This window comes from Gopherus evgoodei, chromosome 9 (genome assembly GCF_007399415.2).
Source record: "Gopherus evgoodei ecotype Sinaloan lineage chromosome 9, rGopEvg1_v1.p, whole genome shotgun sequence".
Taxonomy (NCBI): domain Eukaryota; kingdom Metazoa; phylum Chordata; order Testudines; family Testudinidae; genus Gopherus; species Gopherus evgoodei.
In genome coordinates, this window is record NC_044330.1 from 108,788,589 (window position 1) to 108,812,445 (window position 23,857).

The 23,857-nt window shown below is 43.0% G+C and overlaps 2 protein-coding genes across 5 annotated transcripts in view; both read left to right on the forward strand.

Annotated features, from left to right (window-relative positions):
• TAF1 (TATA-box binding protein associated factor 1) overlaps positions 1-1,926 on the forward strand; it is a 120,163-nt gene extending 118,237 nt beyond the window's left edge. The window contains 2 exon segments of the mRNA XM_030575944.1: positions 420-597; positions 804-1,926. Coding sequence (XP_030431804.1) covers positions 420-597; positions 804-1,017 — 392 coding nt within the window. The 3' untranslated portion in view covers positions 1,018-1,926.
• Positions 1,927-3,457: 1,531 nt separating this feature from the next.
• OGT (O-linked N-acetylglucosamine (GlcNAc) transferase) overlaps positions 3,458-23,857 on the forward strand; it is an 80,593-nt gene continuing 60,193 nt past the window's right edge. The window contains exons 1-6 of one of the 4 annotated variants that reach the window (XM_030575007.1): positions 3,458-3,677; positions 8,572-8,752; positions 10,172-10,415; positions 13,251-13,319; positions 16,370-16,486; positions 18,339-18,418. In XM_030575007.1, the coding sequence (XP_030430867.1) occupies positions 3,641-3,677; positions 8,572-8,752; positions 10,172-10,415; positions 13,251-13,319; positions 16,370-16,486; positions 18,339-18,418 (728 nt within the window). In that variant the 5' untranslated portion in view covers positions 3,458-3,640. The other 3 variants (XM_030575008.1, XM_030575010.1, XM_030575009.1) reach the window with 3 other exon arrangements.

Here is a 23,857-nt window from a genome sequence, read left to right on the forward strand (position 1 = left end):
ATTCAGATGGTGGAACTCTGAAGCTTGGAAGAGGAAAGGCCTGTGGCTAGATGTAATGCTGAGGGACATGTGGAGTGGGCTGGGCAGCTGGTGCAAGCACCAATGAGATTTAGATAGGAAAGCTGGAACATTGGATCGTCCTATGAAGGACCAGACAAGGGGACTGTTGAAGCTGCACAAATAGGTTGGCTGATGCACACAGTGGGATGGATGAGTAAGAAGAGGTAATTATTTTGGTGCAAGAATGGCAGGTAAGATACTGTGTGGAAGATAGATGGCTTTTGTAAAAGGAAAAATTATTCTGGAAAACCAGCCAGTATTGTATCGTTTCAGCGGACTACGAAAGGATGCAAATCAATCCACAAGGTATAGAAGCTCTGTCAAAATTAATAAGCAGGCCTCTTCTGTTTGTTGCACAGCTATCCAGCTGAGTGAAAGTGGCAGTGATTCAGATGTAGAGCCCAGTGCAATGAGACCCAAACAACCTCATGTCCTTCAAGAGAACACACGAATGGGTATGGAGAATGAAGAGAGTATGATGTCCTTTGAGGGAGATGGCGGAGAGACCTCTCATGTTATGGAGGACAGTAATATCAGGTAATCAAAATTGAGAATAATACAGAAATGTAGGGATGGGGTAGGAATGCAGGCTGTAAGGGAATCTCTCAGCTACCCAAGTCCTGGCACTTTTGAGCAGGTCACCAGACTTTTTTTTTCTTTTTTGTAAGAGGTTAAATAGAAAATGTTGTTGATGTAAATAAGCTGAAAATGTCAGTGTAATGAGATTCCATTCTTTCTTTTAGTTATGGCAGCTATGAGGAGCCAGATCCCAAGTCCAACACACGAGATACCAGCTTTAGCAGCATTGGAGGGTATGAGATCTCTGAAGAGGAGGAGGAGGAGGAACAGCGATGTGGGCCAAGTGTATTAAGTCAGGTTCATCTTTCAGAGGATGAGGAAGATAGTGAGGATTTTCACTCCATTGCAGGAGATAGTGACCTGGACTCAGATGAATGAGTTGCCCAGATGCCCTCAGTTACTGAGGGATGTAGCAATCGTGGTCTGGATTCAGACGAATGAATTTCCCTCATACTCTTTTTTACTAAGGGACTATGCGCTGTTAATTTGAAGCATCTTATTTTTCTTGTATAACATAAATTTTAGTAGAATTCTGTTGTATATTTATTATTAAATTATCTGAATTGTGAATGACAAGATTTAGACAAAGATAACTTGCTGTGACCTGCACAGCAGTTCAGGAGCTCTAGTTACTGAAGCCAGCTACAGGTTTTATAATCTGATTTACTTTCCTTCATTCTTTTCAGATATACACTGAAAACTTCTTACAAATATTAGGCTGGTGTTTAAATACCTTACATTGACCTTTGATATGGATCAGTTAACCAGCTCATACATTTATATAAGAAATAAACAATTGAAGAAATATTCTACAAAAGTCTGAGTAAATTTAACATCTAAAGCATTTTTTAACATCTAAAGCAGATCTTTTCCCTTTATTAAAGAGAAGGGCATGGTCCTTTATATTTTCTGAAGTGTACCCCAAATATTCAGAAAAAAATGAGTCAGATCCATCAGCCCATGAATGTGTTCCCTGGAATTCTACTACAACTGGTTTGTAGGTCTCTTGAGAACTGCTTAACGGCCTTGAACATCTTAATTCACAGGGAGAACAGGTCTTTTGAAGCTCTTTGCTCAAGTTATAGTTTGTCCTGGAATTCCATAATTGCTAACCCAAGTCTTCATCCAGGAGTTGCACAGGAATTTCTCTGGGCTTTCCTTGTGCTTTAAAATATCTGGGAGTGAGTTCACTTTCTTGTCTTAATCAAATGAAGAGAAAGCATAGAACCATCTAGGAAGTGCTATAGAGCCTCCTTGTCCCTCTGTTATATAGCTCATTGGATGAATCCTTAAAATAAAAATACAGATGAATTCTTTATATGCTACTTCATTATAGGATGGTTTCTGTTCCACTGTCCCTTAGCCTTTTGTGAGAGTAGGTCTCAGTCCACTTGTGATTTCATAACCATCCTTGTCACGTAAGCATGTTGGTGCTTTTCCATGTATGGGACAGAAGAAAGAAGACTAGATTGTGTTCAAAGTGAAATTTAAAATCTGATGTGTTTAGCTACTACAAAGTGAGTACTTAGTGATTGAGTTCCTTCAAAATACCTATATTGCACTTGGAAAACTCCCTTCTTGTAGTAGCTACAAATCCAACCAGAATCATACATGTTGAATTTCCTGACTTGTGTATTTAAATTGTCAATCTTTCAGTTGATAGTGACATATTTTGTTTTAATGTAAGTTACTTCATTTATTTAATTTACAGTTTGGTAGTTAATGTATTTGAAATAAATTTGTAACAGTAAGAAGGTTGTAATGCTCATTTTGTGAAACATGACAGGCTTTCAGCTGAAACGGTGTGAGTGTGAGAGAGTATTAATGAGGGTGAACGTATATGGCAGGGGTTGGCAACCTCTAGCAGGCGCCTCGCCAGGGTGCTTGGGCTAGTTTGTTTACCTGCCGCGTTGGCTCCCACTGGCTCCGGTTCGCCGTCCCAGGCCAATGGGGGTGGTGGGAAGCAGCAAGGGATGTGCTGGCCACGGCTTCCAGCCACCCCCGTTGGCCTGGGATGGCGAACAGAGGCCAGTGGGAGCTGCGGTCGGCCGACGCGCAGGTAAACAAACTGGCCCGCCCCGCCAGGGTCCTAGAGGTTGCCGCCCCCTGCTCTATGGTGTGGTCTGGGGCTAGAGTGAGCAAGGTAGTCACATATTTTACAGAAAATAAGCGATTCCCTAGTATGAGGAGGGGCTGGACGCGGGCAGCCCACCCTCCCTCAAAGATTAGTTTACACCAAAATCATCTCACTTTCACAACTGTGAACACGAGAGTGGCTGCCCTGCTCCCCGTGCCCTGTGCGGGGCAGCGCTCTTCTCTTCCCATCGGCCTTTCTCCTGGGGGCCACGCAACGAGACTCGAGTCCAGCTCGCCCCGCCGCCCCCTTCAGCGGGGTCTGTCCGGGGGGAGGGGGAAATCGGGTGCGTGCTCCCAGCGCGGGGCACCTACGGGGCGGGGCTCGCGCTCCAATATGCACGCGCCACGGCCCTGCGTCTCTCCTTGACGCGCACCCGGAGTTGGTCGCGGGCGCCATGTGCTGGTGAGAGAAGGTGGTAGCGCCTGACGCATGCGCGCTGAGATATCATTTGTCGCAATGGTCTCACGCGGAAGGATAACGAGGTGAGCGAAACATAGTATAGGCGTCTATGGCTCCCTAATCAGGGAGTCCATCGAAAGGAGGCGAGTTATTCCCAGAAACAAATTCATCCTCCGCAATTGGATTTGGTGTCGGCTAGGATTCTATACCATCCAGACTTCCTTTGCTTATTCGGACTATTTTGTGGAAAGAAATAGGTCCGTTAGGAGCCATATGCCCTGGCCGTGTAGCTTCCTCCGCCTCTGCCGCCATTTCTGGAGCCGCCGCCTTAGTGAGAAGGGGGAGCTTGGAGAGGCTGTTGCTCGGTGGCTTGTTCGCGCCTGACTGGATCTCGCCGCGCCCGGGGAGCCCCAGAGCTTCAGCCTGAGGCTCGCCCGCCCAGCCGCAGCCCCGGCGTCTCTCCTGATGGCGACCTCTGTGGGGAATGTGGCTGACAGCACAGGTACCGGGCCTGCGGGGCCAGGGAGGCCGCGCCGTGTCTCGTCTCGCTGTGGGGATGCGGGAGACCTGAGATCGCCGCCCTGCTAGGGCGGTGGTGTTGGCGGGGCTGTGTCCCCGGAGGGCCTTGGGGCGGGGCGCTTGCGCAGGCGGGAGAGCCCCAGGCCCCGCGACCGCTGTTCGTGGAGGGCCGTTTGCAGGTATTTCCTCTTCCGCCCTCGGAGAGCGGCCCCCCCCCCCCCCCGAGGTAAAGGGGTCCGTCTCCCCTGCGGCCGCTGGTCCTTTGGTTCGTCCGCGTGGACAGATTGGGCTGTTGATAAGAATTGAAGTTTAATTCCAGAGTTCAGTTTTCTGGGGGTTCTTAGCCATTACGGCAGATGTGGTTGTTTTAAAGAGAGCTCAACGGAAATGTAAAAGCACTGAGGTGTATGCATTGGCCGTGGGGGAAGGGTTTTCTGCTAGTGAGGAGGACAAGCTAGTACGGAAGTATTCTGTATCCTACCGTGTTGATGTATGAATCACAGTGTCAGCATAAAACACTAGTTAATGTAAAAAGAAGGAGGAGTACTTGCGGCGCCTTAGAGACTAACAAATGTATTTGGGCATATTGCCTTTTCTGTTTTGTGACCAAGTGCCCGAGAAGTTTATACTAAATTATTCAGTTTGAAAGGTGGAATTTTCCAGAATCCTGTGTCTGAGGTTCAGTAAGTGTGCATAGAAAAATGCAGTCCCCAGATATTTCACACAGCAACTCAAGATGGCTCGCTGATCTTGTAAAACAAACAAAGTGGGCACACTGAATTTATGTTCTTTCTGTAACAACTTGTGGTAAATAGTATAAATTGCAGATCTTAAACTGCAATTTGTGGGGGCCACGTTAGTCTAACCTTTTTTTAAGTCACAACTGTTTGCCTTTTTTGTTTTCATATTTCAGTTTTCATCATAGCTTGAATTTCTTGTAAAGCATCAATGAGTGTGCATTTTTTGATGGGTTGTAGAGCCATGATTTAGTTCATACTTGTATGAAGACTTTTTATGAAATAGGGCCCAGAAATATTTCCTGGGAAATGCCTGGATCTCTCCTGCTACCTCATCCCGTTAGTTCCAATTACAATTTTCAGGAGTTCCTTTTCTGTACTTTTGGGAGTATGCGTTGAAGTGAACCAAATACTTTATTTCATAAATTGACAGCTTAATAGGAAAATGCTCTTAAAATCTGCTGCTAAGATTGAATCTTTTGCAAGAAAACTAGCTATTGGGGTCTTTTTATATTTGTTTTCTAAGCTGGTTATCACTGTATCTGAGCACGTGACAAACATTAATTTATTGTCACAGCATGTATTATTCTTGGTCAAGGTCTCTCATAAAGTCAGGTACCCTTTAGAAAACATTTGAATTAGTGTACTTATGCTAGACTATATAAATAATAGCAGGAGAGTTCTGTATGTGCCTGAGAGAGAACTCTTCTGGAATCTACTTAACTATCATTGTTACTTACAGAACTACTTTGAGTTGAAGTGGATTCTCGATGAAGTTATTAATTGCAAGGCTGTGCATTTGTTGGATAAATTGGTGTTAAAGAGAAGGGCTCTGATTTTCCTTTTGGACTCTGATCTAGCTGGCCACCCCACATCCCCTAATACTTGCAAATAGGACCAGTTCCAAAATTTAACAGGAGTGAAGTGGTTGGTTGGCACTAGTGCTCCTGAATTTAATTGGTGGGGAGAAGTGGGGATGTTGCACATTTTTGAAAGAGTTGGCAAGTGAAGGAAATCTAAGGGTGTGTTTCACCCATTCTCAGGTTAGTAAAATCCATTCTCCCAAGTTTTGGACAAAAGTAAAGCATCTCTGATCCGCTTCCTTGTATTTGTCACCCTCCAGGTCTTACCTGGAGTGCAGTTTTAAGCCTGAAACTTAAATGCTTGTTTTTTGACAGACTGTGGGGGGGGGTGATGGTAAAAAATTATATCTAAGTATCAAAGAAAACAAGTAAGCCAGATTACCTTTAGTTTCACAGTTGTAAATCTCATTTCAACATTTCCATCTTGATTTAAGGGCAGTAGTACATAGCAATTGATTTCCTCCTTTTAGCTTTCCTTGTCTTTGCAACTTCAGTGGTAGAAAAATGCTTAACAGCCGGGATTGAAATTTTTTTTTTTTTTTTTAAACCAGGCATCAGCTATTTTAAGGACTAAAACTGAACCAGAGGTAGCAACAATGGGAACTGGATACCTAACAGTGTGGTCTAGGCCAGTGGTTTTCAAACCTCTTTTCTGGTGACCCAGTTGAAGAAAATTGATGCATGCAACCCAGTGGAGCTGGGGATTATGGGTTTGGGGGGTGGGAGGGGCTTGGGGTTGGGGTGAGGGCTGGGTATGAGGGGTTCAGGGTGTGGGAGGAGGCTCTGGACTGGGGCAGGGGGTTGGGGGTGGGAGGGGCTAGGGATGAAGAGTTTGGGGTGCAGGAGGGGGCTCAGGACTGGGGCTGGGGGTTGGGGCGCAGTTCTGATGGCTCCTGGTCAGCAGTGCAGCCAGGGTGCAGAGGCAGGCTTCCCACCTGTCCTGGCACTGCAGACTGTGCAACGTCTGAAAGCAGCCAGCAGTAGGTCCGGATCCTAGGTGGCTCTTGCCCACAGGCACCGCGCCAGTGCTCAGAGTGGGGGCAGTATGTGGAGTCCCAGAGGGCCGCCCCTCGCCTAGGAGCTGGGCCTGCTGCTGGCCATTTATGGGGCACAGTGCGTGCCTTAGCTAGGCAGCGGCGATGATGATGGGACCAGAGCCATCGCGACCCAGTGCCTTACATTCTGTGACCCAGTAATGGGTCACGACCCACAGTTTGAAAACCACTGGTCTAGACAATCCTCTGGTGAGCTTCTTAGTCCTCCACCAGATCAAGTTCCTGGGAATGGTGCTGTCTTTAGATTCCCCAAGAAGAGTCCAGCTTTCATAGCCTGTGGCTAGTAGTAGGATTAAAAATTTGAAGGGCCACTTATTCTTTCAGCCTGTTTTGGAAGTTTGTCTGCGAATAACTTAAGCCAGCTTCTCTTAGGAGCTTTCCAAAGCTGTGTGATAAACTTGAGGGATTCATAGTTGTGTACATGACAACAGTGTTGCTAATTCCACCCTAGGGAAGCATGTCAAAGCTATGAACAATAGGAGACACACTAGAGCTGTCTGTCTTCCCTTGGAAGATAACACTGAATCCGCTTAGCCATCCAAACATGAACCGAGTGTGTCTTTACAATCAGCACTGGAAAGAGTCATTTTTAAATGAAAGATTGAAGGGATACCATCGGTTTGAAATGAGTGAATTAAAAAATTGAGTGAGTAGCTTCAAATGCAGTTAATCTTCTTTTTCTTTCTTTTTTCACAATTTCTTACTTTTCACACAGCAGTATACTTTTTAGATTCTCACAAGCAAGGGAAACTGACTTTTGGGGATTTCTGTGGTATCTATATGCTTCCCTGGTAAATTAGATCTGTTTGAGTTCCCTAGTATTACAGAGGGTTCAGCTGTACTTCGGTTTTACATTTAATAAAATGAAGATCAACCAGGTTATGGTGCAAAATTTTTAATGTGCGAAACTGGCTGCACAAGGGTGTTGTAGTGTACCCATTTTTCCAATTATTGTGAAAGTCTTTCATTGGTCTTTCATTTACAGTAATCTTCAGCGTTACGAGTAACAGTAGGTGGTACAAAATGTTCAGACAGAACTTGGTGCAGGGCAACTTTCCTGTTCTCTGGGACAAATGGATTTTTTGATCCCTGCTTAGTAGTAGCCTGATTGTTCATTTTCTATGCCAGGTAGCTGTGATTTCTAGTTGGGAAGAGGATTGCATGATCTTTGTCTCAGAAAGGTGCTATTTTATTTAAACCTTTAAAATATGCATATATACAACAAAAATATTCAAGCTTTATCAAACACGTAAAACTCCTCTTCCTAATCTAACTAGAAATTCAAAATTAATAACTCCATCTGCTTAACAACCTTGTCCCCCAAACAGCCTGTCCTTCCTAATGACCCATTCCTTGAAAGACTAGGAGAAATATAGTCTTTAATTACAGCATGCGCTGTCAGTCAAGCCACCCTCTGGATGTTTTGTTTTGTTTTTGTTTTTTTTTTTGGTTCAGCATAGATGAGATAGGCAGTGTGTGAGGGCAAGGGAAATACTATTTGAGACTTGGTGGCACCATATGAAAACTTTGAAACAAGTTCTAATGGAAAACAAGTCTGTATATGTAGTAAAAGTCTTCGTGTTCCATTTTATTTCTTGATTTTTTTACATGAAACCTATATCTTTATTTTAAGAATGCTACTGTTCTTGCTGTTTCCCACACAATACTTACTAGAGAAACTGATTATAATATTATGAGCGGGTTCTAGCTTCAGGTGGGGGGAATAAGCAAACATTCAACCTGTTTTCATGCTGAGGTATTTGGTATTAAGGATAGGAAATACAATATTGCAGCAGAAGTCTTTTCAAAAAGAATTTCAGTGTGAAGTCTCTTAATTCAGTTTTAAAAACTCAGTGGTTGTATGTTATATTATTTAGTTTGATACTTTTGTATGTCATGAAAAGAGAAGCAGGGAGTAATGACTTATTTTCAGAAGTTCACCAGTTTTTAATATATTGATTATAAATTCTTATTGAATATATTTCCCAACTCTGACTGAGGAAAGAAGACCATTGTAAAGTAGGATTAATATATATGCTTAGAGATGTTGTAAAAGTATGTTGAAATGAGGATTTAGGAGTTTAAAATGCTAGACACTCTAGTGCTTTACGTAGTTTCAAGCATTTTCATCCTTTAATTTTACACACCATATTTTTACAACTTTTTTGTTTCCATTTTCTAACTTTTTGTTTTCCCCCCTAAATGTTTTGGTGATTCTCCAGAACCAACGAAACGTATGCTTTCCTTCCAAGGGTTAGCGGAGTTGGCTCATCGTGAATATCAGGCAGGAGACTTTGAAGCAGCAGAGAGACATTGCATGCAGCTTTGGAGACAAGAGCCTGATAACACTGGCGTTCTTTTATTACTGTCATCCATTCACTTCCAGTGTCGTAGACTGGACAGGTAGGAGATTTGGAATATCCATTTATACTCTTTGTATTGTTAACACTTCTTCTAGTCTGAAAAAAGAATCTATTAATGCTGTCTGCAGCTTTGAGAAACTTTGTTATAATTCTAGTTAATTTTGTTATCAAAACTGATATTTGAGTCGCTATTTGACTGACAACAGGGAAGATCAAAGCCAAAAACGGAAAAATAATCTATGGTTAGTGCCCTGGTTATGGTGAATAGCATCCCAGACAACTCCAAGGTAGTGTCTGATCTGTCTTCTGGGCCTTTTTTACCACTTTCTGTAGAGGTTGTGTCCAAGGTTGGTAAATTCTGCTCTGTGAAACCATACTCTACCAGTTTGGGAATGGGAGTCTCTGAAATGGCAATCTTCATGCAAAACACATGAAAGTGTGTTAGCTTTTATTAAGCCTCCTCAGAGCTTTGGGTTTTATGCTCAAAGTAACTGAATTGAAGAAGAGAAGGAGGCGCACATTCTTTTAAATCGCGTAAGTTGGTTAAACATGTGACAGGGATAACTTCTTTTAATGCCATAAATGGACAAATCAGCATCAACTATATGTACCAGGTGCACTCAAAGGCACTTATACATTATTTCTTCTGGTGCTACTTGGACACTAGCTGCTGGCCTGCAACACATGTTGTTTACCTCTGAAATATGTTCCTCTCTTTGGAATCATTGTGAAATTTTCTCAGCCTTAAGTTGACTCATTGGTGTATTTTTACCTTCATTAATCTTTCTGCTATACCTCAGATGTTTACACGCTTGCTAACTGTTCTAGTTATTGAGGTGTAACTAATTAAATGGTGTGTTTAGAATTATTGCTACAAGCATCTCCTCACCATAGTGCCTTGTTATCATGTGGTTTAGATCAAGTGTAACCCAAGTTTAGAGAACAAAAAGTTTCTATAACACCTCTCTCTGTTACTCTGTCTATTGAAAAGAGTCAGGAAAAAACATTTGTAGGTTGATTGGAAGGAGTGCCACAGCCTGCACTGCTGAACAGTGTGAATAGAAGTCTTGCAGTGTTTTTAATCCATCAGTGTGAGCTTAGGCTAGAAGATTTGCAAAATTCAATTTACCTCTGACAAGTAATCTGTCTTGAATAAGCATGTAAAATATTGTGAAGTTGAAATAGTGGATTTTGTGCCTGGGTAGATAAAACTTGCTGGATGGTTTTGCAGGATGGCTAGTTGGTTATATGTTTGACTGATTTAACTGCAGGGCTTTGGAGCTGTGCTCCGCTCTAGCTCCAGGCAAAAACCTGCCGCTCCACTGCTCTGGAGCTGCTCCAGCTCTGGGCTCTGCTCTAAAGCCCTGGATTTGAGATTGTACTAGTAATTCTGGCTGTAGGCTTGCCTGTAAACCCCACCATTGGCAAAGTTTGTGTTAACCTGTCTGATTTTCTCCAGGTCTGCTCACTTCAGCACTTTGGCTATTAAACAGAATCCATTGTTGGCCGAAGCCTACTCGAATCTGGGGAATGTGTACAAGGAACGTGGGCAGCTGCAAGAAGCTATTGAGCATTATAGGCATGCGCTACGCCTCAAACCAGATTTCATTGATGGATATATTAATCTGGCTGCTGCATTGGTAGCTGCAGGTGATATGGAAGGGGCAGTACAAGCCTATGTTTCTGCCCTTCAGTACAATCCTGTAAGTAACACTTAGTTCATAGAGCTCTATGTTATACCCCACCATCAAGCACACTGCTACTACAGTACAGATAGAGAAGTCTTTGGTTTACATGATGGTTTGAAGAGTTAAGGCTGGTGGTGAAACCCTAACCATAGACTTAGTGCAGGGGTTCTCAAACTTCATTTCACCAATTACTACACGACCCTAAGCTGGGTGGCCAAAGCCCAGGCCCTGCCACCCCGGGCCAAAGCCCTTGGGGGTTGGGCGTCAGCTTCACTCCTGGGCTCCAGCAGCTCTAACGCCAATCTGGCAACCATTTAAAATGGGGTCACTACCCACAGTTTGAGAACTGCTGAAAATGTTCCTAATGATCAGATTTTTTACAATTAACATTCTTTTTACAATTTTTAAAAGGCATGACATTCTTTGTTTGCATAAACTTTTTTTTTCTGGGAATGTTCTGTGACTGCTTATTATATACTTAACTGTATAATTGAGTTGTTAAAGGAAATTTCCCAAACAATGACTTTGAAAAAGATTTGGGAGTTGTGGTAAATAGTCAGCTGAATATGAGGTCCCAGGGCAATGCTGTTGCCACACGGGTTAATTCAGTTCTTAGCTGCATAACCAGGAGAATCTCGAGTAAGAGTAGAGAGCTTGTCTTACTTCTGTAATTGACATTAGTGAGACTGTTGCCAGAATACCTGATTCCAGTATCCAAAATTCAAGGATGTTGATAAATAGTAGAGGATTCAGAGAAGAGCCAGGAGAATGAATAAAGGATTAGAAAACATGCCTTATAGTGGTAGACTCAGGGAACTCAACCTGTTTAGCTTAACAAAGAGAAGTTTAAGGGGTGGCTTGATTAGGGCTTGTGTACACTTAAAACAGTGCATTGGCAAAGCTGTAGTGCTTTAATGTTCTCCCATCAGCTTCGTTAATCTACTTCCCCAAGAGGTGATAGCTATGTCAGTGGGAGATGCTCTTCTGCCAACATAGGACTGTCTACTCTGGTGGGTAGGTCACTATAACTACATTGTTTGGGACATGATTTTTTTCCCACATCCCTGAGGAATGTAGTTATATTGACATAGGTTGGTAGCGTAGACCGAGCCTTAGTCTATAAGTACCTACAGGGGGACCTGATACTTGATGATAGGTTCTTCAGTCTAGCAGAAAAAGGTATAACATGATCCAGTGGCTGGAAGCTGAAGAAATTCAGACTGAGAATAAGATATACTTTTTTTTACTAAGGATTGTGATAGATTTCCCCATTGCTGGCAATCTTCAAATCAAGATTGATGTTCTAAAAGATATGCTAATTTGGGGAAATTCTGTGCCCTGTGTTATACAGTAGGTCAGACTAGATCAGTGGTCTGTTATGGGTTTGGAACCCATGAATGATTTTAGATTTTTCTAATAAGTGATTTGCTATTGATGCCTTTGACTTACAAGGGGAAATTCTGTGAGAAGGAAGAGAGTAGGGAAAAATTGATCTCTGAGAACTAGGGAATGCCGGTCTGTCATTTAATGTCTTTTGAAGTTTTTAAATCATATGGTAAAATCTAAACCTGAAAGTTGTTAAATACTAATTAATCCATACTATGGATTAACAAAATGCAAAAAAGATTAATTTTAAACATTTCAGTGTTTCCCTTGGATGGGATCATCTGCTTTAGTGACTTTGTCATATACCTAATGCCAAGATGTTACACTGTTCAGTATCTTTTTAGTCTTCACTAAAGTCTTGCAACCTGACCTGAACCTAACAGAATCAGAATACAGTTTTAGGGTTTGGGTCAGGTCAGAATATAACCTGACCCATTTGGGTCAGATAGGCTCTTTCACCACCTACCCATGCGGTCAGTGTGCCAGTGGCTGCCGGCCCCTCTCCTGCTGGCCACTACAATCTCTCTGTGGAGTAAGACTGATGTAGACGTCTCACTCCACATCATGCATAATACAATGAGGCCATGGTAGCCAGAAGGAGCAGGGCATGCAGCAGCTGTTACGTTAACTCTGTGGGCCAGGAGAGCTGGAAACCCCCACCAGGCCAAACACCAAGGATGAGGAGGCTATGCTGACACAAGTTCAGGGGGAAGGGTCATGTTTGGGTCAGTTCTATAAATGCCTCAGCATACTCAAGTGGGATTTGCATTGGGTTGTGAGTGGATGCTGGAGGTGCCTTGCTCTCCTGGTCCTCCCATTTGCTGCCAAAATAATACTTCAGTTCTGAGTCCTGGCTCTGGTTACAGTGAAAGTAAGAAAATGATAAAATAGGGATAGCAAAGCAGGGGAAATGGGACAAACGACCAAATGAAGGAAAGTGGAAAAGAAATGCTGCCTTGGAGGTGGGGTTACTTTCTGTCTAGGTACTTCAGATCCCATCACAATAGAATCTGAACAAAGCACAGATAATTATGAAGGTATGATTAGGGTGATGGGTTTGAGACCTAAGGTAGTTTTTTGTGATACAATTCTCCCAAAATTATTTTCACTACTGCTCAAAAGAATTGAGGCCCTTGTACAAAGATGAGACCTAAAAATTTATTTTCTTTGTTTGCTGTTGGTGTGTTTTCATTGCTGGAATTGGATTAATTGAGTGCTTCTCTTTGTAGGAGTCACCATATTACTGTTTAACAGTTTGATTATGCAATACATTAAAGATTTTAGGTCTAAAGAAGTCATTAGGCCTCATCTACTTGGTTACGAAGGGTCTTGAATGGTACGATAGAAAACAATGAGCACTAGGGGATTAGAGAAGTCTAAGCAAAGTTCACTTTCATAAGATCTCTCTGAATAAGTCTCTTCACTCCCAAGTGCAGCTGCTGACAACATGACTTTGATTTTCAGGACTTGTACTGTGTTCGTAGTGACCTGGGGAACCTGCTCAAAGCCCTGGGTCGCTTGGAAGAAGCCAAGGTAGGTGTTCAGTAGAATACATTTAAACATCAATGTTTTGAAAACTTGAACTTTCCACCAAGTCTTCAAATCTGCGTTGATCTGCAAACAATCTGAGAAACTGCTGAAAACTGAAGGCACTGAATTGTCCCAGCGTAGTTGCAGGGCAAGATATGGCACGTCCATGTTAAATGTTGGTTTAAAACAAGAAACGGAACATTACTGAGTCTTTCCGCTGAACTAGACTATCTGATATCATTCTGAAGTCTTGGGCAGGGCCTTCACCATGATCTTATCTGGAAATAAATAACATTCCTTCAAATCTGAGGCTTGCCTGCTGGTGCCAAGCAGAGAGCCTGTGATTTAGCTCGAGATTCCTGTACAATGCAGGTGCTATTGAAAATGCTGCTCTTCTAAAGTCCTTTGCGGCTTGTAAGTGGAGAAGAACCTTATCCAAATGTTACTCTGTAATATTGGCTTTTAAAGATTTTGTTCTTTAACCTTTCCCCTCACCTTTATAGTGGAAGAAAGGCTAATAAACTATCATAGATGCAGTACATCATTCCCTAAACTTGTGCTTCCATGTCTTCCCCCCAAAATAAAGTATCAGAAGGACAAAGCTGGTTTGTTTGGGAAATGAACTGATTGAAAGAAAACTTGCTAAAGTGGAAAGGTGGCTTCTAGCAGTCTGTGTTTCCCAAACTGAGAATTCGAATACCAACATGGGTTTTAAAGCTCTTGACATATTTAAAACTTTGATTTCAAAACAAAATGGTCTTGTTACAAGCCACCTTACGCGTCCGCGCTGCAGGGGTGAGGAGTGTGGAGAAACCAGAGTGACTTTGGACTTCATGTCGGTCACTCCAAGCCCCACGCGCATGCTAACAAGTGGAGTGTATGAACAGTGTAGCTGTCTATTTGGCTGCAGCACCATTTGGGGAGGGATATTGCTTTCAGAACTATCTATTTACAGGGTAGAGGGAGTGCTACTTTAAAGTGCATTGTTCATATTTTTTTCTGACAATTCGAATGCATACTTGTCTAGACCAGCATAATTCACAGTTGGTCAGATCTGAGCTGAACAGATTCTGAAATAGTAGTTCACCAGTTGTAAATGTCTTTGAGACACTTGGTTCTCAGCCCACCAAGTGGACAGCTAACATGCATTGCACTTCGCTGCAGCTTTAGTGTGACTGGTATAGGCCAAGACACTGCGCCTGCCTTAGGTTGCTGACCTCTTTGTTTCAGAGCTCTGGAGACACCTAGTTTGAAAGTTGTTCTGTTTTTTTCTAAGAACTCATTGAGTAAGAAAAATATCTTGAGTAAATTGCAATGTATTTCTTTGGTTATCAGTGCATTTGAAAGATCAAGCCAGCAAATTCCTTACAGTTTGAACCCAAACTTAATTTCTTGGTAGACATTTCAGAGCCTTTCTTCCAAAAAAAAGAAAAATGTCCCTGCTGTATGCAATAGCCCTGATTAACACTCTCCCTTCTGCATGACTCCTATGTTACAGATTGTTCTTGTTCCCATGTTAGACATATCCAGAGAATTTCAATTGCTTTGTTGAACTTTTACTAATGATCTTGTTTTATTTTCTCTCTTGTTTTTGGTTTTTCACCACTGATATTGTATTTAGAAGGTTTCAGGTGGGTGAAACCTCCTATTCCATGCGTAAGGTGCCTCGCTGAAGGGAGCTCGAGGCCTGGATCTAGGGCAGACACACACCTCCTCCTCCTCTTCCAGCAAGGAACGCACCGAAAAGTCACATGATGAGAAATATGGTAACGGGTTTGTAACTGCCACAGCAAAACCATTTGCCTCCATGCCTGAATCTTCTGTCTTGTGGCTTCAGAAACAGCTTAAAATATTTTATTTACAAGCAAGTAATGTAAGAGAATGTTTTATACTACTAGCCACAATTCTTTCAAAGAAATAAAGTAAAAGTAAATTAAGATATTTTAAAAAATAATAATTGGAAATAGTTTATAGTAAAAGCTTCTAACTCTTCTGGTTGTTCATTTTTTCCTTTTTTTCTTCTTTGTTTGGATTGCAGCGTTCTGCTCTTCTGATGATGCGCTGTGATCCTGCAGTAGCGCAAAGGCTGCGCAGCGGTAACGCGCATTGCGTGCGAGTAAGCCCTTGTGAACGGTTGACTAGATGATTAATCTCTGATTGGGCGGCTGTCTGAGCTCCATGCCATACCCTTTTAGATAAAATCGGGTCACCGTTCATTTAGTCCAGTTGTCAAATTTAAGATGGAAGTTTCTACATGGGTCTGTCTGGTAGATTAATGATTCTGGTTGGCCGTTCACTCTATCTTGGGGCAGTCTACATAGCACAGCAATTTGCAGCGATAGCGTGGCGGCGTGCTGTTAGGATGCGCCAGCGACTTCTTGCGCTTGCATTACAGGGACCTAAACCTTCATGCAATTCTGTTATTTGAGGTTTTGAGGCTGAGATGACTCAGTGAAAATATATTCAAGAGGGAGGAGTTATTAGTAAAAAATAGTAGAATAAAATACAACTTGCATACAACTTCTGACTCGGGGAAAGGACAGGTAAGCCTTCAAAAATGTTAACGCCACTTTCAGTAGTTTGCTTCTAGATTTTTTTTAAACATTTTATATACACATCTTTAGAGTACTTTTAAAATCATATACATTTTTCCTGATTTAAGGCCTTTGTGTCAAGGGAAACCAGTTGCTTTATGGAGTAAATTCTTGATAACTCCTAGATTGGGCAGACAAGTCAGAACTAGAAATGATTTGGAAGAAAAATCCTCAGTTCTGTACTAACACTGTTAAGTCCTCAGGTGAATTGGTCTCTGAAGGCATATTACCTAAAGATCAGCATAACTGAAAAATGGTGGGCTTGCACTTAGGTTTTGGTTTGCGCTGGCGCAGGATCAGCCAGCTGTTTACAGTGCATTAGTTTTGGCGCAAGCTAGCCTATACTGCAGGATCACTTTTGGCTGGTTAGAGAAGGAATATTGACAATTATTTTTTTTCTCATTTTTCTTTTTACAAATATTCCCCTTCCTCTCTATCTTTCTTCTTAACTGTTTCAAGGCCTGTTACTTGAAAGCAATTGAGACTCAACCAAACTTTGCAGTAGCATGGAGTAATCTTGGCTGTGTTTTCAATGCTCAAGGAGAAATTTGGCTTGCCATTCATCACTTTGAAAAGGTAACTGTTTATGCCTGTCATGTTCTTCAGTTAATTCCAGTGAGCAAAGAATTGTGTAGATACAAATAAATACTTTTCTAGCTGAGAGAATTATTCAGGTCTGCCTATACTCTACCCAGTGTGGTACATTGTTAATTATTGGTATAACTTAACTCATGAAATACCTATTCACATGTAACGCTGCCCAGTTGACACTGGAGTAGTGTTTTAGAATTGTTGTAATAAGGAATTTTCATAGGTATCAAAGGTGGGAAAATTCTGCTCTGACAGAGTATAGGGTAAGTGGCTTTTTCCATCTCTAACGCCTCTGAGAACTGCTTTATTATAAGCATTTCTAAAATGTCATCCTGATGGTATCTGAGCACTCTTAAATAAAGTTGGATAGTACAATTTCCTGTTCAAGTAATTTTCTTCAGTTTGCTGTTTCCAAGTATTTCCATTGAGCAGCTTAGGAAAATTACTTTAAACAGATGTACTAATTGCATTTTCCCACGATGTTAAATATTGTTTCCTGTCTGTGTTTCTACCTCTAGATTCGTGTGTGTATAATATGTAGTGTGCAACACTTCCCAGTTAACATAATCTGATGATGTGCTGTTTCTCTTCAGATTCGTTAATGGTCTAAATCCGATTCTGTTATATCCTACATGAAAAATTTGTTTTGGCCTCTGTGACATAAACCAAGAATCACAAACAGCAATTACGATCATTCAGCTATTTTAGTCAGTGTGGTGGTTTTCATATGAGTGACCTTTAAGTTTTTAGTCTATCAAATGCTTATCTAAAATCTAATCATCTGCATTCTTTATTTTGTATTTTCTGAAACTTGTTAGCATACTTTCAGTTCCTAGTAACGTACTGGATATGAAGTTGCTAGAATAGCCTTCCTAAGACTAATACAATATTTGCTCTTTTTTATTCTGGTACCAACTCTGTCTCTATAGCATCTAAAAAAAATTGTAGTTGGCTTAGTATTTTGCCCCAGGTGAGGGATATGGATTGCATTTCTTAACCCTGTAAGTACAGGAGGGTTGTTTCTTAAAACAGGTAGAGAAATCCTAGAATTGCATTAGTGGCGGTAAAGTAGAGTAAACCCAACTTCAAACAAATCTTTAGGGCACAACTGTGGGGTTGAGGAAAAAAATTCCTTATAGAAAGGGATTCACACCAAAATGTGTGTGAGTGATTCACCCAAACTTGTTTCTAGGATTTCCATTTAAATCTCACTGGTTGTAAAGTCATAAACACTTGTTGTCTGTTGCTGCCACGTGCAGAATAGCTGTGCTTCAGCATCACTGTGATGAAGGGACCCCATACAATCTTGCAGATATCAAGAATACTACATGATGAAAGATGTTAGTTTATTTTATAAGATAAAACAACCACAACTGGCATCTGTTGGAATCCATTTTGACAGGCAAGGGATTGTATGAACATGGAGACAGTTAGGTTGGGTTGATACAGGGGTGAGATTCTGTGGCCTATGTTGTGCAGGAGTTCTTCTGACCTTAAAGTCTATGATTCTATATGTTGGTAGGCCAGTTTAGGGAAGCTCGTACTGTTGTGTGTTCTGTGGATAAAAGTAGGACTTCAGTCCTCACTGTAGTCAGTCCAGCATCTTTCACAGTGCTAAATTCACTCCAGAAAGCAAGCAGAAATATGTTGTGTATATTAGCTTTTTATGCTTACCTTTAATCTTCCTTACTAATTAGTTTGTTTATAGAATCCTTTAAATAACTGTTTACAAATTGGGTTATCCATTAAATAAATATTAACTTTGGGTTTCTTAGGGTATGTTTAAGGTGTGTGGTAATGTTCAAAGCTTGTAAGTTACCTTTTTTAATATCTTCAGGCTGTGACACTTGACCCAAACTTCCTGGATGCTTACATCAATCTGGGGAATGTTCTGAAGGAGGCAAGGATATTTGACAGGTAAGCATATAACATCCCTTCAGCAGCCAGTCAGATGTTTAACCAAACATGGGCTTCTAATTTAGAAAGCTTTTCTTTCTTAAAGCATTGCCTGTAAAGACTGCAATTCAAGGAGAAACATGCTCTTGATATGCAAGCTTGGAGCTTCCTGGGGAGCAGAAATTTAGCCTTGTCTGTCACTGCCCCTGTCGGTATCCCTCTTGTGAGATCTTAGGCTTTCACCTCATTGAGACTTTTCTGCTCCATTGTAGTTGACTTGTGTTCATAGAATCATAGATGTGTAGGGCTGGAAGGGACCTCAAGAGGTCATAAAGTCCAGGCCCTTGTACTGAGGCAGAACCAAGTAAATCTAGAGTCTAGACCAGTGGTTTCCAAACTGGGGTTTGTGAAATGCTACAGGGGGTTCTCGTGGGGAAAAAATTCCCTAATGGGGGACAGAGCTGTCCCTAGGGACCCTGGGCAGCATGGGACCAGCAGCCTGGAGCCGCTGGACTTCCAAGAGCTAAGCAGATCAAAGCAAGCATATCTATTACACTGGAGTGATTTAAAATTCATGACTCCTTATAAGAAATGGAAAGGGAGGTGGATATTTTTTGCTGTTTTTAAAATTAAATAGGCAGCTAGTATTATTTTTAAAATTATGAAGAACAAGTTTAAGCTTTGTTGTAATGTGTGTTGTTTGCCTGGAGTGCTCAAGACCTGAATGCTTGTGTAGGAGGAACTCTTTGAGCTGGCTTCTTAAAAACCTTCGTGCTGTTTCACATCTGATACTCCTTGATGAAACATAGGAGCCTTGTCTTATAACAAGCTTATTCAAGCTATGAAAGTGAGACCTTGGAAGAAGATTGACATTTCCATAGTGTAATAAATTCTGTAATGATGCACATTATTTATTATTATTAAATAAGCATATCATAAAAACAAATTTTGTATTTCCAAGATCACTGCTTTTATCATTTATATTCAGGTAAAGGAGAAAATCCTTGGAAATATTAATTTTTTGGGAGGGGGTTTGTGAGACTTGACATTTTAGTGAAAGGGGTTCACAGGTTGTTCAAGTTTGGGAACCACTGGTCTAGACCATCCCTGACAGGTGTTTGTCCAATCTTCAGTGATGGGTATTCCACAGCCTCCCTTGGAAGCCTGTTCGAGAACTTAGCTACCCATATAGTTAAACCTTTTTCTAATATCCAACCTAAGGGTATGTCTACACTACCGGATTATTCCGAATTTACAGAATGTATAAAGTCAAGTGCATGCAGCCACACTAAGCACATTAATTCAGTTGTGTGCGTCCATATACCGAGGCTAGTGTCGATTTCCGGAGCATTGCACTATGGGTAGCTATCCCATAGTTCCCGCAGTCTCCCCTGTCCCTTGGAATTCTGGGTCCAGATCCCAGTGCCTGATGGGGCAAAAAACATTGCTGCGGGTGGTTCTGGGTACAGCCTCACCCCTCCCTCCGTGAAAGCAGCAGACAACTGTTTCACGCTTTAAACATTTCGCGCGTTACCGTGCAGTCTATGCTGAACCAGGACCTGCAAAACCAGGTGAGGAGGAGGCGGCTACGGCAGCGCATCGATGAGAGTGATGAGGACATGGACGCAGAATTCTCTCAAACCGCGGGCCCCTGCGCTTTGGAGATCATGCTGGTAATGGGGCAGGTTCTAGCGATTGAACGCCGATTTTGGGCCCGGGAAACAAGCGCAAACTGGTGGGACCGCATAGTTTTGCAGGTTTGGGACGATTCGCAGTGGCTGCGAAACTTTCGCATGCATAAGGGCACTTTCATGGAGCTTTGTGACTTGCTTTCCTCTGCCCTGAAACGCCAGAATACCAAGATGAGAACAGCCCTCACAGTTGAGAAGCGAGTGGCAATAGCCCTCTGGAAACTTGCAACGCCAGACAGCTACCAGTCAGTCGGGAATCAATTTGGAGTGGGCAGATCTACTGTGGGGGCTGCTGTGATGCAAGTAGCAAAAGCAATCATTAAGCTGCTACTACGAAAGGTTGTGACTCTGGGAAATGTGCAGGTCATAGTGGATGGCTTTGCTGCAATGGGATTCCCTAACTGAGGTGGGGCGATAGATGGAACACACATCCCTATCTTGGCACTGGAGCACCAGGACACCCAGTACATAAACCGCAAGGGATACTTTTCAATGGTGCTGCAAGCACTGGTGGATCACAAGGGACGTTTCACCAATATCCACGTGGGATGGCCGGGAAGGGTTCATGACACTCGCGTCTTCGGGAACACTACTCTGTTTAAATGGCTGCAGCAAGGGAATTACTTCCCAGACCAGAAGATAACAGTTGGGGATGTTGAAATGCCTGTAGTTATCCTGGGTGACCCAGCCTACCCCTTGATGCCATGGCTCATGAAGCCATACACAGGCAGTCTGGACAGTAGTCAGGAGTTGTTCAACTACAGGCTGAGCAAGTGCAGAATGGTGGTAGAATGTGCATTTGGCCGTTTAAAGGCGCGCTGGCGCACATTACTGACTTGCTCAGACCTCAACCAAACCAATATCCCCTATATTATTGCTGCTTGCTGTGTGCTCCACAGTTTCTGTGAGAGTAAGGAGGAGACCTTTATGGTGGAGTGGGAGGCTGAGGCAAATCACCTGGCTGCTGATTACGCACAGCCAGACACCAGGGCGATTAGAAGAGCACACCAGGAAGTGGTGCGCATCAGAAAAGCTTTGAAAATGAGTTTAATCATGGGCCAGGGTACGGAGTGACTGCTGTGTTTGTTTCTCCTTGATGAAGCCCCCCCTCTTGATTGACTCATTCCCTGTAAGCCTCCCACCCTCCTGTTTCAATTTACAGCTTGCTTAAGGAAATAAAATCACTATTGTTTAAAAATCATGTATTTTTTATTAATTCATTATAAAAAGAGGGAGAGAACTGACAAGGTAGCCCGGGTGTGATTTGGGAGGAGGACAGGAGGGAAGGAAAAGGCCACTAAAAAAATTTCAAAGTAATGACAGCCTTTTGGTTGGGCTGTCTACGAGGGTGGAGTGGGTGGGTGCATGGAGCCTCCCCTCATGCATTCTTACACGTCTGGGTGAGGAGGATATGGAACATGGTGAGGGATGAGAGTGGTTACACAGGCTGCAGTGGCACTCTGTGATCCTGCTGCTGTTCCTGAAGCTCCACCAGATGCCGAAGCATGTCAGTTTGATCACGCAGCAGCCCCAGAGTTGCATCCCGCCACCACTGATCTGCCTGCCTGCACCTCTGATCTTCCTGCCGCCACCTCTTATCTCAAGCATCCCTCCTGTCCTCACGTTCACTGGCATCTTTCCTGTAATTTGATACCACGTCCTTCCACTCATTCAGATGAGCTCTTTCATTGCGGGTCACTTCCATGATTTTCGAGAACGTTTCGTCTCGCGTCTTTTTTTTTTCCACCGCCTTATCTGAGCTAGCCTTTGGGATGGAGTAGGGAGGCTTGAAAAATTTGCAGCTGCATGAGGGAGGGAAAAAAGGGAGAGAAGTATTTAAAAAGATACATTTTACAGAACAATGCTTATACTTTTTCACGGTGAACAACACTATTCACCTTACATAGCACATGTGATTTCACTACAAGGTCGCATTTTGCATCTTAATATTGAGTGCCTGTGGCTCTGGTGTTAGAGAGATCACAGACGCAGGTCCGGGCATCAGAATTCAGCTTGCATGCGTCCATGGTAAGCCATTGTCTTTTGGCTTCTGCAGCCTTCATATATACAGTGCCCTCCTTTCCCAAATAACAAGCAAAGCCCATTAAGTGCTGCTTCTTTCCTGTTAACATGCAGCAGCAGAAACCGCCCCCCCATCCAATTCTGTGATGATCGCTTTACCCCTCCCCCCACCGCGTGGATGCTATCATGGAAGATCACTGCTAGCCAAACGCAAAAAAGCTCAGTGCCAATCACCCCCTTACCCCCTCCCGCTTGGCTGTCTGCAAGGAAGGATTTCTTTTAAGCAACAGGCAAACAGCCCAGTAGGAATGGCCATCTCTGTCCCCTTAATTAAATTCCTGAATTTCAACTAGGTTACCATGAACGATATCACTCTCCTGAGGATAAAACAGCGAGATAAAGAACGGATCTTGCTTGAATGCCAGCAAACACCGGGACCATACGCAGCTAGGCTTTGTCATGCAGTGATACCAGATTACTTGCTACATGCATGGTGTGGTCAAGTGTGCTACCATGGAGGACGGAATAAGGCTGCCCTGCCCAGAAACCTTCTGCAAGGTTTCTTGGCAGGAGAGCTTCATGGAGATGTCTCTGGAGGATTTCCACTCCATCCCCAGACATGTTAACAGACTTTTCCAATAACTGTACTGGCCGCAAATGCATCCTAAGTCCTCAGGGCAAATTAATCATTAAAAAACGCTTGCGTTTAAACCATGTTTTATATTTACAAAGGTACGCTCACCAGAGGTCCCTTCCGTGGCTTCATTGTGTGGGATAGTGGCTTGGGAGGGTAATTCCGTCAGGGTGAGATCAAGCTCCTGGCTGTTAGGGAGAACGAAGTGCTGTGAGCTCTCTGCAAGCTCTTCCTCCTCATCTTCTCCGTCAGCAGAATCCTTAGCCATGGCTGAGATTACCACCCTCACCTTGGAATCCACGGACAGGGGTGGGGTAGTGGTGGGGGACCCCTCTAGAATTGCATGCAGCTCAGCGTAGAAGCGGCATGTTTTCGGCCCTGCCCTGGACCTTCCGTTTGCTTCTTAGGTTTTCTGGTAGGCTTGTCTGAGCTCCTTAAGTTTCACACGGCACTGTACTGAGTCCCTGGTGTGGCCTCTGCATCATGGCCTTGGAAATTTTTTCAAATGATTTTTCATTTCGTCTTTTGGAACGGAGTTCTGTTAGCACGGAATCCTTTCCCCATATAGTGATCGGATCCAGTACCTCCCGTGCGGTCCATGCTGGAGCACTTTTTCGATTCTTAGGAGACTGCATTGTTACCTGTGCTGATGAGCTCTGCGTGGTCACCTGTGCTGGTAAACTCTCCACGCTCGGCAAACAGGAAATGAAATTCAGAAGTTCGCAAGGCATTTCCTGTCTACCTGGCCAGTGCATCCGAGTTCAGATTGCTTTCCAGAGCGGTCACAATGGTGCACTGTGGGATACTGCCCGGAGGCCAATACCGTTGATGTGCGGCCGCACTAACCCTAATCCAACATGGCAATACCAATTTCAGCACTACTCCTCTCGTTGGGGAGGAGTACAGAAACCGGTTTAAAGAGCCCTTTATATTGATATAAAGGGCCTCGTTGTGTGGACCGGAGCAGGGTTAAATCGGTGTAATGCTGCTAAAATCGGTTTAAACGCGTAGTGTAGACTAGGCCGAAATCTCCCTTGCTGAAAATTATGCCCTTTACTATTTGTCCTGCCTTCAGTAGATATGGAGAACAACTATTGTCCTCTTTCTAACAAT